Genomic DNA, 23,552 nt, shown 5'->3' with positions numbered 1-23,552 from the left:
AAAAGAGGAAGAGAGAGAGATAAAGGGAAAAGAGGAAGAGAGAGAGATAAAGGGAAAAGAGGAAGAGAGAGAGATAAAGGGAAAAGAGGGAGAGAGAGAGATAAAGGGAAAAGAGGGAGAGAGAGAGATAAAGGGAAAAGAGGGAGAGAGAGATAAAGGGAAAAGAGGGAGAGAGAGATAAAGGGAAAAGAGGGAGAGAGAAAGGGGAAGGTGGAGAGAGAAAAGAGAGTTAGAGGGACAAAGAGAGGGGAGGAAGAAGATGGAGCATGAAAAATGAGAAGAAAAAAAATCAATAAATTGCTCTTTTCATGTCACGTAACCAAAACCTATTAAGGTTGAAATACAGTAAAAAAAAATCTGGAGAATAAAAAATGCTGAGTTCTATTGAGCAGACTCATCGGAAATTTGTTGAAGATGTGAAATGTTAGCCCAAGAGCTTGACTGCTTTGCCCGACCAAGCTTGAAAATGAACAATTTTGCTCAGTACAAAGGGCCTGACTAATTTAGTTAACCTGTTCAAACAGGACTGGCTTCCGAAACGCAAACTAATAAATAAGGCTGTGTCCCACTGCATTCCTAATCCCAAACCTTGGCTTCCAATGGAACAGAAGAATTTGTAATGGAAACGCCCAACTTTTGTGGCCACTGACAACTTTAAACACATCCATCATTTGGTAAGTGAACCCTTCGAACAAACAGCTCCGGGATAATTTTTTTTTAAAATTACAAAATAAGATTGGATCTTTCTGTAGAATCATTGTAAACGACGAACAGATACCTCATGTTGTATTTCCAATCGGACTACCAACTTTTGAGGTATTCCTGGAGGTTTAATCATGTGACAATTGATCACATGATGCTTGATTAGGAAGTTTGCAAATTTTATTGCAGTCACCTTATAAAGGTTGGGTCCCTTGGAGCTGGAAGCCTTGGCTCATGGCTTCATACGAGCAGCGACCGGGTGAAAAGTTCCGAGAACAGGACAGTCTCCGCAAGCAGGCAAATAAAGCAGGCATAAACACAGACGCAAATATGAACTCTACGTCACTCCTGGAGTGCTAGCAGCAGTGTTGAAGAGATTAATCTTCCATTCCAGAAGACTCCAGGTCAATGAGGGTTGGCAGCCCTTTATCCAGATACCTGAAACTAAAGTAATTTGACCCCACAAATTCCTCTTTTAGAATGCTGTCGTAAATTGTAAATATGTCATATAAATTGATGTTGCACATTTTCCAACTTTTCAGGAGAGGATAACAGAGTAAATAAGAAATCTATGCATAGAACAATACAGCATGGAAGGGTGCCATTCAATCTATTGTGCCTGTACTGACTCTTCGAAAGAGTTTTCCAATTAGTCCTACTCCCCTGCTCTATCCACATAGCCCAGAAGTTCTCCCTTCAAGCATTTTTGGAAGTTATTATTGAATCTGTTGCCACCAGCCTTTCAGGCTGTGCATTCGAGTTCACTATAAATTTGCTGCATAAAAAAAATTCCTCTATTTCTTTTGCCACTATCTTCAATCTGTCTCCTCTGGTTACTGACCCTACTGCCACTGGAAACGGTTTGTCCATATTTACTTGATCAGAACCCTTTGAACACCTCTATTAACTCTTTACTTAAACTTCCCTGCTCTAAGAACAACCCCAGCTTCTCCAGTCACTCCACATAAATCAACCCTCATCCCTGGGGCCATTCTAGTAAATCTCCTCTACACCCCCTCCAAGACCTTGACACCTTTCCTAAAGCATGTTCATTTGAAACAAATGAACAGTACACAATCTTTGAACTTACTCAGACTTCAGTGTACTGAAAGGCAACTTTCTAAGTATCCCTGGTATAATCGGGGGGCCTGTCTGCTGGAAAGCAACTATAAGTTGCTTTTAAACATTCCTGTAATGTAGAAGTATGTCCCGAGGTCTTTAGCAAGATGGAGAAGGAGAATTATAAAGGCGATTTATAGAAAGATATTTGCATGAACAGTTTCTAAAGCATTACAGTCTTCTGTTTACTTTCCACCCAGTGGAAGCAAGATTCACTTACCCAGTTCATACAGGTATCCATCAACGTTAACAAAGGTTATAAAATGCAAGTCTACTTTCTCATCTAAGCTTGGTGCCTGAAACAGACAACATTGATACATAGTTTTTGTCATTAGAATCTTTATAACTTCTTCAACTAAATGATCTTAAAATAATGTTCTATATAATAACACCAGAGTACCTTTTTGCTTTCAAAATATTTATTCCAGAGGTGCGACAAAAATAATAAAGCAGATAGAGCACCAGAAACAGTTCTGCATCTTAGAGAAAGACAGGTAAAAGTGTCCCAGAGTTCTTTGATTAGAGTAAGTGTATCAATAGATGTCAAATACATGGATTTTCAAAAGGCATCTGATAAGATTCCATCTAAGTGTTTTTTCACGTTTGTGCATTTGATTAGGGCTGCTCATTATTCTATTAACACTCCCTCTGCACTAATGCTTTGTCTTTCTAAACACCATTAGCACCCTTCCGATGAAGGGTCACTGACCCGAAACGTTAACTCTGCTTCTCTTTCCACAGATGCTGCCAGACCTGCTGAGTGATTCCAGCATTTCTTGTTTTTATTTTATTATATTAGCACACTCTCTTTGCCTTTGTCCCATGACCTTGTCAGTTAATCTCTCCGGCCCTCTGTCCTATCACACATCTTCCCATTTGTTCTCTTCCCCCTCCTCCACCCCCCACCCCCACTTTACTTCTTTAAAACCTATTACATTTCTAACATTTTGCCAGTTCTGATGAAAGGTCACTGGCCTGAAACGTCAACTCTGCTTCTCTCTCCACAGATGCTGCCAAACCTGCTGAGCTTTTCCAGCACTTTCTGTTTTAATTTCATATTTCCAGCATCCACAGTTTTTTGCTTTTATTTTATTCCATACAAGAGTACAAGAGTTAGACTTGCTACAATTATACAGGGCTTTGGTGAGACCACACCTGGAGTACGGTGTACAGTTTTGGTCTCCTGATCTAAGGTCTTAAAGGGATTTGAATGAAGGTTCATGATATTAATTTCTGGGATGAGAGGGCTGTCCTTTGAGGAAAGATAGAGTAGAATGGGCCTATATTCTCTGGAATTTAGAAGAATGAGAGGAGATCTCATTGAAATGGACATAATTCTTCGACGGCTTGACAGAGTACATGCAGAGAGGCTGTTTGTCCTGGCACTAACGTCTGGAATTAGGGGGTCATAGTATCGGGGTAAGAGGTCAGCCATTCAGGACTGAGATGCAGAGAAATTTCTTCACTCAGAGGGTTGTGAATCTTTGGAATTCTCTATCCTAGAGGGGTGTGGATGTTCAGTCATTGTCGCTGAGTCAAAAGTTCAGCCATGATCTTATTCAATGGCGCAGCAGACCCGGGGGGCTTAGTCCTGCTCCAATATGTCATGTTCATATCTAAGAGATTACTAGCTACAATTGTGATGCATGGAATTGGAGGCAATCCTGCGACATAGATGGGAACTTGCCGAGAGGTTATGAGGCAGATTTTTGAGTTTGGCAGGCAGCGTAAGTGGTCTGTCTCATTAGATTGCTGCTGGGCCACAGTTTATCATTCTATAACAGAACCTGAATTTGGAAATTGAGATCTATTGGTGCATAAATCTACTCCCAGAGTGGTCAAAATTCACCAGTAAGGGAACAGCCTTTTCTGTTCTACCAGACCAGAAATGTTTCAAGGGCTGCCACCGAGCCATGCCAGTATTTCCCACCTCTTCTCTTGCTCGGCGCACACAGTTCATTTCAACTATGGTTAGGTTCAGCCTTGGTAGAAACTAATCATAACTGAAATCTGCTATGCTTGCTTTATATAAGAATCAGCAATGATCTTGATGAATAGAATTCATAGATTTGTCTTCTGAGTCACATGTCCAGGTGAACAATAATGACTAAGAGGATACTTTGATAATTTTTCCACGTTCAAAATCACCATTATCTACCAGCAAAAAGCAAGGAATTGTACTGCTCTACATGAAAAATATTCGCTGCTTTCAAGTCAACCCATGGACTGATGTTCATACATCTCACCTGTTGCAGTTAATACAATTTCACGGAATATTCCAACTGTATTTTTGTGAACGCTCGTATACAGTATGTTTTCCAATGAATCTATGCTTTATTTAATTTATTTTTAATGTTCACCAACAGTATTTCATTGGCATCTTTAGGTAGTGTTAACAAGACAGGTTTTAAAAAGGTGCAGGCTGCCATATGACAGACAGTTCAGTAAAACATATGATTTAAAAAATCTGTTCAAATTGAAATAATGGGGCCGAATTTACTGTAGCTGGCAAAAGAACGGCATCTAATGTTGGAAATTAAACAGGCAAGAGAAATTCGATGAGTTTTTGGATAGCAACCTGTTGCAAGAGGCAGGTCAAAACAACACAGCACACTCTAAAGGGGATCTGGGACCCATCTGAACAGAACAAGTAACTAAGGGGGGAATTTTATGCTCTCCCCCAGGGCGCATTTAGAGGCGGGGAGAGCATAAAATCAGGTGGGATGGTGGCAGGGCCCCGCCGCCATCTGAGCTCTGCCAAAATTTAGTCCGGGGCCAGAAGGCCTATGAATGGCCTTCCTGCTGCCAACTGAGGTCCTTAACTGGGCAATTACCCCCAACCCCTCCACCACCAATTAAGGGCCTCTTGCTGCCACAGCTGCAATTAGCCGTGCGTCAGGTGGCCCCGTCGCCGCACGAGAAGCAAGGTATGAAAAACCGTGCGGCTGCTTCCCGGCTCCAGGAGGGAAGTGTCCCTCATTAAAAGGCAGCACCCGGCATCGGGAAGAAGTGGGGCCCGCTGAGGGCCACCCCTCTGCCCTTGATGCTGACCCCCCCACCCTCACTCGCAAGACCCATCCCACTCTGACCAACCTGAGGCAGGTTCTAGTGGCAGTCCATGGCCTCGGTGGGTACACATGCAACAGCAGCCACCGCCTTTGCGGTGGCGCTGCAGCTTCCAGCCTCTGATTGGCCAGCAGCGCTGCAAGGGCGGGTCTTCTGGCATCCGCGTTCTTGATCCCATGGAAGGCCCGCTGCTGTTCACTAAGTGCCTGATTGGCACTAGATTCGGCAGGCCTTCTGTAGAAGAAGCAACGCAGGTTCTCGGCATCTATTTCTCCAGACGTTGAGATGCCTGTCAGCGGGATAAAATTCCCCCTAAATGTCTCCTTAATAAATCAGACTGAAGTGCTGTTAATAACACTGCAGAGTTTGAACCAGGACATGTAAAGTAGAATAGCAAATTCAATGTTAAATCAGGTACAGAAATCAAAATAGATTGAATTAAGAGCGAAAAAAAGAGACAGAAGTAAAAAGAAAATTACTTTTAAATCTCCAACAACAATTAAAAGCTGAAGGAATGTCACACTTGTGAAAGTTAATTTTCAGTGCCACAGAGGCAGTCAGGCAGTAATTAAGACCTACTACATTGTTAAAAGGGTACTTAGATTGAAGTGGCCTTTGCGAACATTCTGCAATGAATTGACTCGTAGCTACGATGCCAGTACAGGAACTTCACAACATTCAATGTATTTTAAGGGGGAGCCAGACGGCAAGATGCCGTTTTCAGGAAGGTAATGACGGAGTGATGAATCTCAAGCCAGTAACTTCTGGATTTTTGCATTTAACTGAGTATCTGGCCTCACCCAAAGTAGCTGTGTGATCTGCACGTATATCCTGGGGAGCGCCATTAGCCTCACTGTTGTTCCTGCAGTAAATTCTGGCCCAATTTATTCAGAAAAAACTTGAAATGCAAATAGAAATTTTCAGTTCTTATTCTTAACCTGCGGGAATTCTTATTCGGTGACAATATTATTTATAGATTTGGGAAGACTATCCTTTCAGCTTCATCCATTTTTAGAAAGTTCCTACCCACCTCTCTTTTTAGTTTCTGCATTATACAAGCAACATTTGCAAATCTAGCACATGGAGGAATACACATTTTGCACCCAGGCATCTGGTGATATCATTCTGTACTCAATCACATGGGAGGTGAATCAGAGCAGCAGGGGTTGATTCACCTTAGGTTTCCCTCCACCCCAATGTGGGAGAAGCATGCTGTCCCTGCCTGTCAGCATTCTCAAGACTAGTAAATCGCCACAAGGTGCACCACACTTGGTGCTCCACTGCATAAACAGGGCATTGTTAAAGCAAAGAATCAAAAAGGTTACAAAACTTGGCTACAATCAAGAGTCCTGGATTGGAAAAACAAAATGCTCTATTCCAGTTCAGAACCCTTCACACTCGAGTCAACAAGCACTGCCTGGAATGTCAATCCCAGCTTGACCACATCAACTGACAAGTTTTTAATGATTCTCAGCAATGCCAAATAGTAGTGCAGTAACACGGTGCTTGTTGAGAGAGCACCCTGCCCTACAGTAGCAAAGGCCTTGCAGGCTAGTCAAAGTACAAAGTCCCAATGCGTTGCAGCAAGAAAAAATGGTAGAGTAAATGTTTAAAAGGAAGAATGGTGTGAATGTGAAACTCACTACCACAAGGCAAATATCACAGGTGCACTTAAGCGGACACTAGATAAGCACATGTGGAAGAAATAAGTCTCTAACTTTTTCCAGTCTTGGTGAAAGGTCATCAACAAAGAACAAAGAACAGTACAGCACAGGAACAGGCCATTCGGCCCTCCAAGCCTGCGCCGATCATGATGCCTGTCTAAACTAAAACCTTCTGCACTTCCGGGGTCCGTATCCCTCTATTCCCATCCTACTCATGTATTTGTCAAGATGCCTCTTAAACGTCGCTATCGTACCTGCTTCCACCACCTCCCCCGGCAGCAAGTTCCAGGCACTCACTACCCTCTGTGTAAAAAACTTGCCCCACACATCCCCTTTAAACTTTGCCCCTCGCCCCTTAAACCTATGTCCCCTAGTAACTGACTCTTCCACCCTGGGAAAAAGCTTCTGACTATCCACTCTGTCCATGTCACTCATAACTTTGTAAACCTCTATCATGTCGCCCCTCCACCTCCGTCGTTCCAGTGAAAACAATCCGAGTTTATCCAACCTCTCCTCATAGCCAATACCCTCCAGACCAGGCAACATTCTGGTAAACCTCTTCTGTACCCTCTCCAGAGCCTCCACATCCTTCTGGTAGTGTGGCGACCAGAATTGTACGTAATATTCCAAGTGTGGCCTAACTAAAGTTCTGTACAGCTGCAGCATGACTTGCCAATTTTTATACTCTATGCCCCGACCGATGAAGGCAAGCATGCCGTATGCCTTCTTGACTACCTCATCCACCTGCGTTGCCACTTTCAGTGATCTGTGGACCTGGACGCCCATATCTCTCTGCCTGTCAATACTCCTAAGGGTTCTGCCATTTACTGTATACTTCCCACCCGTATTAGACCTTCCAAAATGCATCACCTCACATTTGTCCGGATTAAACTCCATCTGCCATTTCTCCTCCCAAGTCTTCAACCGATCTATATCCTGTTGTATCCTCTGACAATACTCATCACTATCTGCAACTCAACCAACCTTTGTGTTGTCCGCAAACTTACGAATCAGACCAGCTACATTTTCCTCCAAATCATTTATATATAATACAAACAGCAAAGGTCCCAGCACTGATCCCTGCGGAACACCACTAGTCACAGCCCTCCATTCAGAAAAGCACCCTTCCACTGCTACCCTCTGTCATCTATGACAGAGGCAGTTCTGTATCCATCTTGCCAGCTCACCTCTGATCCCATGTGACTTCACCTTTTGTACCAGTCTGCCATGAGGGACCTTGTCAAAGGCTTTACTGAAGTCCATATAGATAACATCCACTGCCCTTCCTTCATCAATCATCTTCGTCACTTCCTCAAAAAACTCGATCAAGTTAGTGAGACACGACCTCCCCTTCACAAAACCATGCTGCCTCTCACTAATACGTCCATTTGTTTCCAAATGGGAGTAAATCCTGTCCCGAAGAATCCTCTCCAATAATTTCCTTACCACTGACGTAAGGCTCACCAGCCTGTAATTTCCTGGATTATCCTGGCTACCCTTCTTAAACAAAGGAACAACATTGGCTATTCTCCAGTCCTCTGGGACTTCACCTGTAGCCAAATACAAAGATTTCTGTCAAGGCCCCAGCAATTTCCTCCCTTGCCTCCCTCAGTATTCTGGGGTAGATCCCATCAGGCCCTGGGGACTTATCTACCTTAATGTTTTTCAAGACGCCCAACACCTCCTCCTTTTTATATCGACATGACCCAGACTATCTACACTCCCTTCCCTGGATTCATCTTCCACCAAGTCCTTCTCCTTGGTGAATAGTGATGCAAAGTACTCATTTAGTACCTCGCCCATTTCCTCTGGCTCCACGCATAGATTCCCTCCTCTGTCCTAGAGTGGGCCAGCCCTTTCCCTGGCTACCCTCTTGATCTTTATATACGTATAAAAAGCCTTGGGATTTTCCTTAATCCTGTTTACCAATGACTTTTCATGACCTCTTTTAGCCCACCTGAGTCCTTGCTTAAGTTCCTTCCGACTTTCTTTATATTTCTCAAAGGCTTCGTCTGTTCCCAGCCTTCTAGCCCTTACGAATGCTTCCTTTTTCTTTTTGACTAGGCTCACAATATCCCTCGTTATTCAAGGTTCCCGAAACTTGCCAAACTTATCCTTCATCCTCACAGGAACATGCTGGTCCTGGATTCTAATCAACTGACGTCTGAAATACTCCCACATGTCAGATGTTGATTTACCCTCAAACAGCCGCCCCCAATCTAAATTCTTCAGTTCCTGCCTAATATTGTTAGAATTAGCCTTCCCCCAATTTAGCACCTTCACCCGCGGACTACTCTTATCCTTATCCACAAGTACCTTAAAACTTACGGAATTATGGTCACTGTTCCCGAAATGCTCCCCTACTGAAACTTGGACCACCTGGCCGGGCTCATTCCCCAACACCAGGTCCAGTATGGCCCCTTCCCTAGTTGGACTATCTACATATTGTTTCAAGGAGCCCTCCTGAATACTCCTTACAAATTCTGCCCCATCCAAGCCCCTAGCACTAAGTGAGTCCCAGTCAATATAGGGAAATTAAAATCACCCACAACAACCCTGTTACTTTTACATCTTTCCAAAATCTGTCTACATATCTGCTCCTCTATCTCCTGCTGGCTGTTGGGAGGCCTGTAGAAAACCCCCAACATCGTGACTGCACCCTTCCTATTCCTGAGCTCTACCCATATTGCCTCGCTGCATGATCCCTCCGAGGTGTCCTCACGCAGTACAGCTGTGATATTCTCCTTAACCAGCAATGCAACTCCCCCACCCCTTTAACATCCTCCTCTATCCCGCCTGAAGCATCTAAATCCCAGAACATTTAGCTGCCAATCCTGTCCTTCCCTCAACCAAGTCTCTATAATATCATAGTTCCAAGTACTAATCCAAGCTCTAAGTTCATCTGCCTTACCTGTTATACTTCTCGCATTGAAACAATGCACTTCAGACCACCAGTCCCGCTGTGCTCAGCAACATCTCCCTGCCTGCTCTTCCTTTCAATCTTAATGGCCTTATTCACTAGCTCCCCCTCAGTTATTTCACCTGCTAACCTACTGCTCTAGCTCCCACCCCCCTGCCACACGAGTTTAAACCCTCCCAAGTGACGCTAGCAAACCTCGCAGCCAGGATATTTGTGCCCCTCCAGTTTAGATGCAATCCGTCCTTCTTGTACAGGTCCCACCAGTCTGGAAGAGATCTCAATGATCCAGATATGTGAAACCCTCCCTCCTACACCAGCTGTTTAGCTGCACTATCTTCCTATTTCTAGCCTCACTGGCACGTGGCACAGGGAGTAATCCCGAGGTCCTGTTTTTTTTAAACTTACTACCTAACTCCCTAAACTCCCCCTGCAGGATCTCATCACTCTTCCTGCCTATGTCGTTAGTACTAATGTGTACCACAATCTCTGGCTGTTCACCCTCCCCTTCAGAATGCCCCCTGCCCGTTCAGAGACATCCTTGACTTTGGCACCAGGGAGGCAACATACCATCCTGGAGTCTCTTTCACGTCCACAGAAGCGCCTATCTGTGCCCCTGACTACAGAGTCCCCAATAACTATTGCTCTTCTGCGCTTTGTCTCTCTCTCTGCTGAACAACAGAGCCAGCTGTGGTGCCACTGCTCTGGCTGCTGCTTTCCCCCAATAGGCCATCCCCCACTAACAGTATCCAAAACGGTATACTTGTTAGAGAGGGGGGACAGCCATAGGGTATTCCTGCACTGACTGCCTGCCCCTTCTGGCGGTCACCCATCTATCTGCCTGCACCTTGGGTGTAACCACTTCTCTAAAACTCCTGTCTATGATGCTTTCTGCCACCTGCATGCTCCTAAGTGCATCCAATTGCTGCTCCAACCGATCCATGCGGTCTGTGAGGAGCTGCAACTGGGTACACTTCCTGCAGATGTAGTTGTCGGAACACTGGAAGCATTCATATTCATGTTCATATTCATATTCATATAACCTGTTAATTCTGCTTCTCTCTCCACAGATGTTGCCTGAGTTGGAGTATTTCCAGCATTTTTAATTTTATTTCAGATTTCCAACATCCATCGTGCTTTGATTTTGAATTAAAGAATAAAAGGATATGTTGAGATGAAGTAAGGTGGGAGGAGGCTCATGTGAAACATAAATGCCAGCATGGAACCGTTGGGCTGAATGGCCTGTCTCTGCTGTAAAATTCTGTGATTGTGGGACTGTATTTCAAACAAAAACTGATTACATGGGAGATTTGTTTTTTTAAAGCAGCAATGCAAGCATACTATTATTCAGCTATGCTCAGAAATGATCTCATGAAAAATGTCATGCAATTTGCAGTATCGTTATAGGAATATAGTATTTGCATCTTAATCAGCAGAGTCTATTTGTCTTCATACAAACTCGTTTACTTTTCAAAAGCAGTGTGTTAAGCATATTAAGCAACATTTCTGATTTGCCAAAGAGTGTGCAATTATTGCACATACACCTTTTTGCTTGGGGGGCTTGATTGACAAATCAGTGAGTTAAAAGCAACAACCTGCATCATTCCAAAAGAGACATGCCTGCTAACTAGAGAAAGAAAAGCATATTCATCCCAAAACTCATGACTGGCAATATCACTGCAATAGCTAACAGATGAATGCTGCTTGCATGGTTGGATTCACAGCTAAAGGCAGACTAAGCTGTACAAACGAAATGCATCTGCCCAAGACACTTTGGCTATACACATTGCTCATCAACACGCCCCCAAAAAATTAAGTTTTCAAAAAGAGGTAAACAGGCTATCTGAAAAAGTCTGTGTATGTGGATATGGGAAGGGGAATCCTGGGGAGTTTGCAGTGTGCAAACTGGCTACCACATTTCAACACTGCAACAGTGACTACACTCCAAAAGTACTTCAGTGGCTGTAAAGTACTTTGGGACTTCCCGCAGTCATGAAAGTCGCTATATAAATGAAAATCTTTCTTTTTCCTCGCTGCTTTAACCTCTTTTGTGAGGATACAGATCACTTCAGATCATGAGCAAAAACTACAAAGTGATGAGATTGGGACACTTTACCCAAATATCAATTGGGATAATGTCAGAGTGAATGGAAAGAAGCAGAAGGAATTTCTGAAAGATGTTCAGGAAAACTTCTGTGACCAACTAGGAAGGATCTGGTGCTGGGAAATCAGGTGGGCCAAGTGGATCAAATGTCTGTGGAATACCACTTGGGTAAGAGTGATCATTGCATCATAAAGTTTAGATTAGCAATGGAGAAGCGCAAGGAACAATCTAAAGTAGAAATTCTAAATTGGAAAAGGCTATCTTCAATGCGATGGTAAGGTATCTAGCTAGGGTAAGATGGAAACAAAGGTTGTCAGGAAAAACTGCAACGGAACAATGAGCGATCTTTACAGAAGAGATGTTTCAAACTCAAGCTAGGTACATTCCAACAAGGGCGAAAGGTAAGGGAACCAAAGCCTTGAATGAGAAGGAGATAAAGAACATGATAAAACAAAAGAGTGGGTGCATGATGCCAGTCAGGTGAATTCTTCAGGTGAGAACTAGGTCAAATACAATAAGTTGAGAGGAGAAGTGAAGAGGAAAATAAGACTGACAAACAGAGAATATGACAACAGATTGGCAGTCAACATAAAAGGGAACCCAAAAATCTTCTACTGGCATGTAAATAGTAGGAAACACTAAGAGGTGGAGTGGGGTCTATTGGGGCAAAGAGGGTAATATATGCTTAGATGCGCAGGGCAAGGTTAGAATACTTAATGAGTACATGGTATTGGTGTTTACTAAGGAACAGGAAGCTGACATAATATTCAGTACCAGAGAGCTGGTAGAGGTAATGGATGGGGTGAAAACTGATAGGCAGTAATGTAGTGGAAAGGCTGGCTATGCTTAAAGTGGATAAGTCCAGATGGCTTACAACCCTGGTTGCTAAAGGAAGTGGGCGTGGAGATACTGGGGGTGGAGATAGTGGAAGTGCTTGTAATCTTCCCCAAATACAGGGCAGGTGGTAGAGAATTGGAGTGGCAAATGTTACACCCTTATTCAAGAAAGGGTGCAAAAACATTCCTAGCAACTACAAGCCAGTCAGTTTAACATCAGTGATGGGTAAGGTTTTAGAAATAATAATCAGGGGGAAAAAAAAACAACAGGCACTTGGACAGGTTTGGAGTTGTTTAAGGAGAACCAGCACAGATTTGTAAAAAGCAGATCACGCTTGATTAATATAATTGAATTTTTTTGATGAAGTAACAGAAAAGGTTGATGATGATGATGGTTAAGCCCCAACTAGAGACGGTGTCCAGCTCTGGTCACTACACTTTAGGAAGGATGGGAGGATCCTTGAAAGGGTTCAGAGGAGATTTACCAGAATGGCTCCAGGATGAGATATTTTAGCTACAAGACTAGACTGGAGAAGCTGGGGTTGTTCTCTTTGGAGCAAAGGAGATAGAAGGGAGAGATCTGATCTGATAGAAGCATACATGATTATGACCGGTTTAGATAAGATAGACAAGGAAAAACTGTTCCCATTAACTGATGGTACAAGGTCTAGGGGACACAGATTTAAGATTTTGGGCAAGAGATGCAGGGGGGAGGTGAGGAAGAACTTTTATACGCAGCGAGTGGTAATGACCTGGAACTCGCTGCCTATGAGGGTGGTGGAAGCTGAGACGATTAATGATTTCAAAAGGAAACTGGATGGGCACTCAAGGGAAGTAAACTTGCAGGGTTATGGGGATAGAGTAGGGGAATGAGACTGGATTGCTCTACAGTGAGCCAACATGGACTGGATGGGCTGAATGGCCTCCTTCTGTACTGTCATTTCTCTGTGACTGTGACTTAAAAAATCTTTTATAGTACACTTTAGGAGAAATTGCTTGAAATCCACTTATAGAGTCATAGAGTGATACAGCACTGAAATAGGCCCTTCGGCCAGAGTCCGTGCCGCCCATCAACCACCCATTTATACTAATCCTACATTAATCCCATTTTTCCCTCTCACATCTCCACCTTCCCTCAATTCTCCTACCATCTACCTACACTAGGGGCAATTTTTACAATGGCCAATTTACTTATCAACCCACAAGTCTTTGGCATGTGGGAGGAAACTGGAGCACCCAGAGGAAACCCACGCGATCACAGGGAGAACTTGCAAACTCCGCACAGGCAGTACCCAGAACCGAACCCGGGTCACTGGAGCGATGAGGCTGCGGTGCTAACCACTGCGCCACTTATGCTTTTTCCCACCACATGGGCTGTTCATAGAGTCATAGAGAGATACAGCACTGAAACAGGCCCTTCGGCCCACCGAGTCTGTGCCGACCATCAACCACTCATTTATACTAATCCTACATTAATCCCATATTCCCCACCTTCCCTCAATTCTCCTACCACCTACCTGTACTAGGGGCAATTTACAATGGCCAATTCACCTATCACCCTGCAAGTCTTTGGCTGTGGGAGGAGACCGGAGCACCTGGCGGAAACCTACACGGTCACAGGGAGAACTTGCAAACTCCGCACAGGCAGTACCCAGAATCGAACCCGGGTCGCTGGAGCTGTGAGGCTGCGGTGCTAACCACTGCGCCGCCCCAAGGTTCAACCTTGAGGTAGGCACATCAACGCAGAATCCATTCCTCTTCTCATACAATGCTCGTGCATGGATTTTTCCCAGTAGGTGGCCCCCTAGATAGCAGTCATAAGGAGGAATATGGATTCTTCCTTTGATATGGGATGGGTTTTTCTTCAGAGCTGCTCCTGTTCTGCAGCAAATCAGGCAGTAACATTTTTATGTGTGTAAGCTCCAGGAAATTCCAGCCCAGGAATGCAGTGTCACTGGAGTCCTCTGACTGCTGCCCTGGGTCAGTCAACAGAAACAGGTTGTATTTGCTCAGTAAAACGACACCAGTGGTGCATTTAACCACTGACAGCGCCCGAAGTCTTAATTTAAAAATCCATAGCACTTACATACAGATAAATTTCATTGCACATGCTGATATTTTTGATTCACTTATTGTATTTGCATCTACAAAATTTTGAAAGAATGAGCTTCCTAATTTAAGTATTGAATGGAGACATTCCATGCAGTCCTGGAATGCCTAGTGAGTTAGATCACTGTCTTCAAGTCTGGGACCTGGGCTAGACCACAACATTCTTTCAATAATTAAGTGGTTGCTTTGGGTAGCCTCACCAGCATTTGCAGACAGGCACACCCAAGACCCTCTCCGTCACAAAGATTACCTAATTGCACCTCCATTGCATTGCTCACCTCTCCTCCTATCTCAGCTCATCTGCAGCTGAAAAGCTTACCCACCCACTTTGACTCCTCTAGACCTGGCTCTCCTGACTGGAATCCTATTACTCTCCGCAAACTTCAGCGCATCCAAAGCTCTTCTGCCCATATTCCATCCCACATCAAGTCTCACTCACCCTAATCCTCGCTGACGTACAATGCTTTCCAACACCCCAGCACATCAAATTTAAAATGGTCATCCTTGTGTTTAAATTTCTCTATCGTCTCACCCCTCCCCATCTCTGTAACCTTCTGGAGCAGTAGGAACCCTCCACCAAATTCTACATTCCACTGACTCAGACTTCTTGCTTATCGATCCCGCCCTTCAACCAGCCATTGGTGGCCATGTCTTCAGCTGACAGGGCCCCAGGTTCTGGAATCCCTTCTGTAAACTACCTCCACCTACCTCTCCTCCTTTACGATGCTCCTTAAAATCTACCTCACCCTTAAAATCCACCTCTGACCACATTTTGGGCCACTACTACCAATATCTCCTTCTATGGCTCAGCGTTCTTTTTTTAAAAAAAAAATACTTACAGCTTTGGAAGCCAGGTTAGTATGAAATGCAACTCCATATTCCATGCAAGTACCACAAAGGTTGTTGTAAATTTTTGCACATGCCTCCATTTTAGCCCCATCAGTCACAATGCAAAAGGTTACTGGTGTAGAAAGCTTCCTTCCCCACCCATTTCCTCATTCTCTCCACATAGCACGGATGCAGTTCCATACTCATTGGCAGCCCTCCAGTACTCCACCTATAACAACCACCTATATTTATATAGCATCTATGGTGTATTAAGAAGTCCCAAGGTGCTTCACAGGATCATAAAACTAAATTTGACAGATATTAGGGCAGATGGTGAAAGGGTAGCTTTGAAGAAGTATCTTAAAGGAGGAAAAAAGGAGGTTTAGGGATAGAGAGTAGGTACAGCACTATTCTTCATCATGGGGAGAATTTTATGGAGGTCTCGGTCGCCGACTGGAGAGCCAGTGAGAGATCTGCATTGCCTCCATTGGGGAAGGCTCACTGTATAACGTAGCAAGCACCTGAAAGGCCACCAGTGGGCCTATTCCGGGATCAGAACCCATAGGACAGGAAGACTCGCCCACTGAGAGCTGCCAGCCAATCAGAGGCTGGCAGCTCTTTTGCTTGGCAGTGCCACCAGGGAGGCAGTGGCTGCTGCCGGAACAACACCCACCAGAGGCCCAGGATCGCGCAGCGACCCAAGCTAGAGGCAAGTGATGGCAGGAGGGGTTTCGTGGGGTGGGGGCCGTGCTGGCGTGGGGTGGGTGGGTGGCTTTCAGTGGGCCCTCCCTTCCCGATGCCGGGTCCCTCAATCAGGCACGAAATGTCGTTGAACAAGGGACCCCTCCCGCCCCAAGAGACCGCAAGCAACTTTGAGCACGACATGCAAACCTGTGCCCCATGTGGTGACAGGCCCGCCCGATGCTGGGTTAACACCAGCAGCAGGGGGAGGAAGCCCTTAATTGGGCATTAATTGCCCCTTAAGGGCCGCAATTGGCAGCAGGGCGGGAAGACTGTCCACGGGTCTTCCCGCCACGGACTTAAATCGGGGTGGAGGCAGCAAGGTGGTGGGGTCTCCACCCGCCACCATCCCATTCCATTAAATGTCCTCCTCGCCTCCAAACTCACCATGGGGGAGAGCATTAAATACCGCCCCACGAGTTTAGCCAGTGAATGTTGCCAGCCTATTTGATGGTGGGGGCTGCACATTTGAACCTGACTGTCTCCTCTCCAAATAGCTACATTTTCCAGGAATCATAAACTGGGGCCCTGACTAATTTCCTGGCTCAGGTGGATTGAAACTGACTGCAGCGCCCCTAGCACTGTGGCTGAAGAACCAACTTAAACGTAGGCCAGAAAATCAAATGTGGAACTTTCTGGACTGATGGAGAGAAACTATTTCCATTGGTTGGAGAGTCTAGGACTAGGGGTCATAGCCTAAAAATTAGACCCAGAGCTCTCAGGAGAGAAATCAGGAAACACTTCTACAAGAAAAGGGCAGGAAAAGTTTGGAACTTTCTGATGCTAGATCAGTTGTTAATTTTGAATCAGAGATTGATAGATTTTTGTTGACTAAAGATATTAAGGGATTCAGGGCGACAGACTACCTTTGGTGATACAACTGTCCGACCATTCCCTTCCAGACAGTTCTACTTCAGGATATCTGCTTTCTAACTTTCTACAGCACGCATGCAGGCAGCAAGATTGCTGGAGGATTGCAGTTACTCCTACCATGCAAGGTAAGGTCAAACTTCACAAGCTACAACAGCAATGTCAGGAAAGGACGGAAAGCAGAGGAGGACAAACAAAAACCCAAAGAGTTTTTGTATAGGCAACGAAGAATGTTAACTGATGGCAAGAAAGTGGCAAATGAAATTAATTATGGACAAGCGCTAAGTATTACACATACGAAAAAAAAGCGGGCAATGTAAGGACTGCATGAAGGTGCTGAAGCAGCTATGCGTGACGTTCAGAGATCTAGGAGCATTAGCAGGTTCAATGCTCAATACTTCCAATTGCTGCACAATATGCAGCACAGACAGAACCACTGCATCTAGAATGGAGAACAAATCAGAGTAAGTTACACTTAAACTCTACAGTGTGCTGATCGGACCAAGCATTAAATACTACGGCCAATTCTAGTCAAGACACAAAACTGACATTCAAGCTCTGGGTGCAGCAGAGGGAAGAGGCAGAAAAACAGTCCCGAGCATCATAGGACAAGCCTTCTATTAAAAAAAAATGACAAAACTTGGGCTCTGCAGCCTTGAAGGAGAGCGACTGCTAACAGGTATTCAAGATAGAACAGGATATTGAAAATGTAAATTTGGAACACCATTTGAAATTAAACCATATCAAGTAGGTAAAGGACATGTGGATTCAAACCAGCAAAAAAGAAAATTTAGGATTGGTGTAGAGTTAGTTCCTCATACAAAGTGCTCTGGACCTCCGTGTATGGCCATAGAAGAAAACATCCCGAAATCAATTTAGGAAAAAGTAGGTGATGTGATTTGTGGATGGAAAAGGCACAATGGCGCAGTGGTTAGCACCGCAGCTTCACAGCTCCAGCCAGGGTTCAGTTCTGGGTACTGCCTGTGCGGAGTTTGCAAGTTCTCCCTGTGTCTGCGTGGGTTTTCGCCGGGTGCTCCGGTTTCCTCCCACAGCCAAAGACTTGCAGGTTAATAGGTAAATTGGCCATTGTAAATTGCCCCTAGTGTAGGTAGGTGGTAGGAGAATTGAGGGAAGGTGGGGATGTGGTAGGGAATATGGGATTAATGTAGGATTAGTATAAATGGGTGGTTGTTGGTCGGCACAGACTCAGTGGGCCGAAGGTCCTGTTTCAGTGCTGTACCTCTAAATAAATAAATAAAATTGGCTAGGGGGGATATGACTGAGGTCATTTCTGTCTGGATGGGCTAGAATGGGAAATATGGTCACAAAGTCTTCTTCATTCATAGTGACCTTGTTAAATTGGGTACCAATAGGCCTGATTCACAAAACGGTTCACAAAACAGTACAAAATTGAAAAGGAGACAAGATCAGCTCCTGCTGAAAACAGATTCACACTGATTGCACTAGCAGCACTCCTGAGAGTTTGGGTTTAAGGGATATTGGAATAATGATCTAATTTCTCGTGTGATGTGTATGGAAAAATCTTTGACTGAAATGTTTCAACTAGGCATGGTGATAAATCCCTGGAACATTTCTGTCCATTGTAACAGAAAGTAGTAAGGTCCTTCTAATGTCTCAGCAAGTTTGTCAAGTCAATAACTATCCAAATGGACTAGGAGCGTCTCGGGATAAATCCACAGTCTGTGTTGAGTTCTCGAATTTCAACGAGAGTGGTCGTGAGAACATTAGAGTTGACTGCAGGGTTAAAGAGTGGGGGGAAAACCTGCTCCTGATAGCTATATAATGAACCGTATGGAAGGGTATCTGCATGGACATCAGATAAGGATGAGATTGTGATCAAGCCGGATTCTGGTGTCACCACAGCTAGATACTCACAGCTGTTCATATACGAATAATGGATGAAGTGTCAGAAAGAAAACAGCAACTGGGAAACTGTACCCTCATAAGTAGTCAGGAGAGAAAATTGCGTGGGAAAGAAAGCAAGAAGCAGATGTTCTCTAATCAAAGCTGGAAAATAATTAATGTTTAACTTGCAATAGTGATAGCACAGACACAAGATCCACTTTGTTCTCAAGAGCTTGGAGCAGATTGAACGGGAACAGAGATGAGGACTTTTAAAACGGTAATTTGGTGCATAAAGTTCAACAGCCACCAACACAACGAACAAGATAGCACTGGGGCGTCACCACTTGGCCAGGGTGCCCAACTCAATATCAAGTGTACAGTGGATTCTGATTCAGTTGAAGCATTTAAAAGGGGAATTGGATGAAACTTAGTTCAAGAGGCAGTAGGGGGCTATGGGTTCAGCATTGGAAAAGGCAAAATGGTTACAATGGATTTTGAAACAAGATTTGAATGGGCTGAGCTACCTTTCTGCATTGACTATAAGAACAAGGGCACAATGATGGATTCATTCCTACATAAAAACTGAACAGGCAGAAGGGACAAAAAGTGAATGAATGTTACAATCAAACATCATTAATAAAAGCTGAACAGGCGTTATAAAGTGCCAAATTGATTCATGTTTGTTCCTTTTCATAATGAGTCTTACTTTTAAAAAGTGCATATGTGCATTCACTCTCTGATTTGCTCGTCACTCAAATGCAATTTTATATCTATAAAAGAGCACATCAAAAAACATCTAAAGAGTTTTTAAAATCAGAGTTTGTAATTTTCCTGTTATTGCTAAATTAAAGGGGAAGTCCTTTTAGTTCAAAGTACTCCCGCCGTCTTATAATGAAGATACATACACACTTTAAAACATTCTTAGGTATTACTTTTTATAAATGCCAATTTTCCTACTTGCATGGAGACCCACCAGGTTGTCTCTCTCAGCTCAACTTTTTTGTGATATCACCAATGAGCAGAGGGACACCGCAGTATCACTGACTGCTGTGGAGGCCACATTAATTGCTTGAGAGACAGTCTATAGCCACCTGTCCATTGTAATCCACATTATCAGCTGGGATTGGAGCATATGAAGCTGATAGCATGGTTCAATGGACTGGGTAGCTCTAGATCTCTGGTAAATCCCAAGTCGCTGACATAGAAAGTGAGCAGCACAGTGGCCTACTTAAGTCCCAAAATTGCGACAGGAAGTGCGCTAGTAACCAGGACAAAACAGCCTGCTTGATTGGCACCCCATCCACCGCCTTAAACATTTACTCTCTCCACCAAGATGCCCTGCAACAACACGCCAAGGCTCCTTTGACAGCACCTTCCAAACTCGCGATTTCTACGACCTAGAAGGACAAGGGCAGCAGATGCAAGGGGACACCACCACCTGCAAGTTCCCCTCCAAGTCACATACCATCCTGACTTCACTGTCGCTGGGTCAAAATCCTGGCACTTCCTCCCTAACAGTAATGTGGTTGTACCTGCAGCAAATGGACTGCAGCTGTTCAAGGCAGTGGCTCACCACCACCTTCTCAAGGGCAATAAATGCTGCCTTTGCCAGCGATGTCCACATCCCATGAACAAATTAAAAAAAACTGGATAAGGACAAACAAGAGACATCTTTTACCCATGCCTGATGAAGTGTTAAGCCTATGCAAAGGACCTAACACTTGCTTTAGGTCCTCGCTCCAACAATGATTTGCCCTGAAGCAGCCAGGGTTGGGGTGGGCAACACTCGGGGAAAACCAGCCCTAAATGCCTGCAACATGGAAGGAATGTGGAGCTGGGAGAAGCAAGAATGCTCCTCTTGTCCTGACATTAAAAGGACCCTTACACCATCCCAGTCTCAAGATCCCTGATCTCTCAATCCCCTGGCCCTAAGCAACCCCCTCCCGCCCCAAACCACGACACCTGATTTTCCCTCCTCCTTGACTTTTGACCTTATGGTCTTTAGCCCCATGCCCTTGACCGAACCCACAAAACTTCACTCCTCTCCTTGCCAGTGGGCTGCAGCACCATACCAGTCCTATGACACTGAAGTCCGAGAATCAACAACAGCAGCGCCCTCGACCGAGCCATTCTAGCGCAGTCTATTTATTGTAACTCCTGAGCACCCAAAAGTGGGCACTCTTGAATTTCTTGCTCACAATCCTCTGAGCCACAATGTCACATGGTTACTCCAGCAAGTGATATCATGCAGTAACTAAGCACCAAAGGAGACCCAACTTGGTGGATCTGCTTAGAGGTCAGTTCTGAAAAAAAAGCCATAAGTAAGATTTTTCTAATTCACCCCCACTGCTGCATTATTAATAAACAGGACATGCATTTTGAATGGGGGAAGATGGTGGCGTAGTTGTAATGTCACTGGACAAGTAACCCAGAAACCCAGGTTACTGCTCTGGGTTAAATTTGAATTCATTTAATCTGGGAATTAAAAAGCTAGCCTAATGGTAACCACGAAACCACTGTCGATTGTTGTAAAAACCCATCTGGATCACTAATCTCCTTTAGGGAAGGAAATCTGCCATCCTTACCTGGTTTGGCCTACATGTGACTCCAGAACCACAGCAATGTGGCTAACTCTTAAAATGCTCTCTGAAATGGCCTAGCAAGCCACTCAGTTCAAGGGCAATTAGGGATGGGCAATAAATGCTGGCCTAGCCAGTGACGCCCAGATCCCACAAAACGAATAAAAAAAAATACTCTGTAGCCCCATCATTAACTGTAACGGAATACTAAACAACAAATAGCTGCTTGTAAGAAGGCGGCAGAAATCCCAGAGGTATTACTGATCGCCATTTCAAATTTCAGTAAAGTTCATCATGAAAGCAGTCCTATTGATAGAATCTTAAATTCACAATCCTCACCCACCCGAACAGCATTCTCGCAAACAGTGGCACCCCCTTGACTCAATTCTCATCCTTGTGTTACATGACGCCATAGGGATTTAAACAGATTTGTGAATATGCAGAAGGATAATAGATCAATGGTGAAATACATAAACGTACCTCAGTTTGTCCTTCCTGTGCACTGAACTCATGTGTAACACGAATACTCTGAAAAGAACACAAGCACTCATAAGCACTTTGTTCCCCATACACAATTGAATTTTAATCTCACCTTCAAAATTTATTGACCAGGCTGTATAGCCAACCATATTATTTGTAGTAAGAGCCTGTAGTTAGTTAGTTTGTTAGTAACTACAGTTATTTCAAGAATCTAAAAAGATTCAATATTACTTCACAACAATAAGGATTTAGAAAAATCACTTGCTGCAAAGCCATGTCTTAAATGGAATAAATTTGCTCATAATATTAAAAAAACATGAAAGTTACCTCATCTTTTTCTAGGTATTTTGCTTTCTCTTCAGGACTTAACGGGGCTGATTTGTTCAAAAACTTTTTCATAGCTGAATTGGCTTCTGTCAAAAAAAAAATGCAAAGAAATTAATTGAATAACTGCATTACTGTATAAAATGTGTATTAAATTTTCCATGGAAGCGCTACCCTCCTGAAAAATCTTTCATTAAAAATGAATTAAGAAAATAGTGCATAGTTAATTGACAACTAAAGCACCTTTAAGCAATCTTTGAGTAAACGCACAACCCACTTCCTGGTGATACTTGTAAAACATGCAGGCCAGGTCAGATTAGAATCAACCATTGCCCTAACAGAAGTTTGCTAATGTCAGACGGGTTTACATTTGGGATTAATCTTTCCAAGCAAAGGAAATAAGGAAATGGCCTCTACTCTTTATCACAGCAAGCTCTGCTCAAAGTGCCCTTCTTTGCCAAGGATTTTGCTCAGTTGCAACAGTTCCTACAACTAAGCACTCTGCTGGCCCTCACCATCAATGCTTGCCCACAACTGACCAGCCATATCAATAAGGTGCCTACAAGAGCAGGTCAGAGGGTGGGAATTCTGCAGCAAGTAACTCACCTAGTGACTCCCCAAAACCTGTCCACCATCTACAAGGCACAAGTCAGGAGTGTGATGGAATACTCTCCACTTGCCTGGATTAATGCGGCTCCAACAACACTCAAGAAGCTTGACACCATCCAAGACAAAGTAGCCTGCTTGACTGGCATCCCATCCACAACCTTAAACATCCACTCCTCCACCACCGGTGCACAGTGGCAGCAGTGTGTACCATCCACAAGATGCACTGCAGCAACTACCCAAGGCTCCTTCAACAGGACCTTCCAAACCCATGACCTCTTCCACCTGGAAGGACAAGGGCAGCAGATGCATGGGAATACCACCACCTGTAAGTTCCCCTCCAAGCCACACACCATCCTGACTTCACTGTCACTGGGTCAAAAATCTGGAACTCGCTTCCAGACAGCAATGTGGGTGCACCTATATCACATGGACTGCAGTGGTTCACCACCTTCTCGAAGGCAATTAGGGATGGGCAATAAATGCTGACCTTGCCAGCAGCACTCAGATCCCAAGGATAAATAAAAAAAAAAGGTTCTGAAGGACTGTGACCTCCCATGCAAATGTACCTCCAGCATATACTGAGAAAGGGAAGGGGAAGAAACACCACTGGAATAAAAACAAATTAACAGTGGAACAGACTGTAAGGAACTCAAAGAGGTACTGGTCAGTTTTGATCAGTCACACACTTTAAACAAAACCAGCAAAATGGATGCAAATACAGTTTTACTTTAGAAACCC

At 44.2% G+C, this 23,552-nt stretch overlaps 1 protein-coding gene across 3 annotated transcripts in view; it reads right to left on the bottom strand.

The window, feature by feature from the left end:
- Window positions 1-23,552, bottom strand: part of uchl3 (ubiquitin carboxyl-terminal esterase L3 (ubiquitin thiolesterase)) — a 74,042-nt gene that overhangs the window by 17,819 nt on the left and 32,671 nt on the right. For all 3 annotated transcript variants that reach the window (XM_068034320.1, XM_068034321.1, XM_068034322.1), the window contains 3 exons: window positions 22,209-22,294; window positions 21,882-21,929; window positions 2,042-2,117 (listed from right to left, as the gene is read on the bottom strand). In XM_068034320.1, the coding sequence (XP_067890421.1) occupies window positions 2,042-2,117; window positions 21,882-21,929; window positions 22,209-22,294 (210 nt within the window). The remainder of the gene's footprint in view (window positions 1-2,041; window positions 2,118-21,881; window positions 21,930-22,208; window positions 22,295-23,552) is intronic.

This window comes from Heterodontus francisci, chromosome 6 (assembly GCF_036365525.1).
Source record: "Heterodontus francisci isolate sHetFra1 chromosome 6, sHetFra1.hap1, whole genome shotgun sequence".
Lineage (NCBI taxonomy): Eukaryota > Metazoa > Chordata > Chondrichthyes > Heterodontiformes > Heterodontidae > Heterodontus > Heterodontus francisci.
The sequence above is the reverse complement of the archived record's forward strand: the minus strand, read 5'-3'. Positions and strand labels throughout refer to the sequence as shown.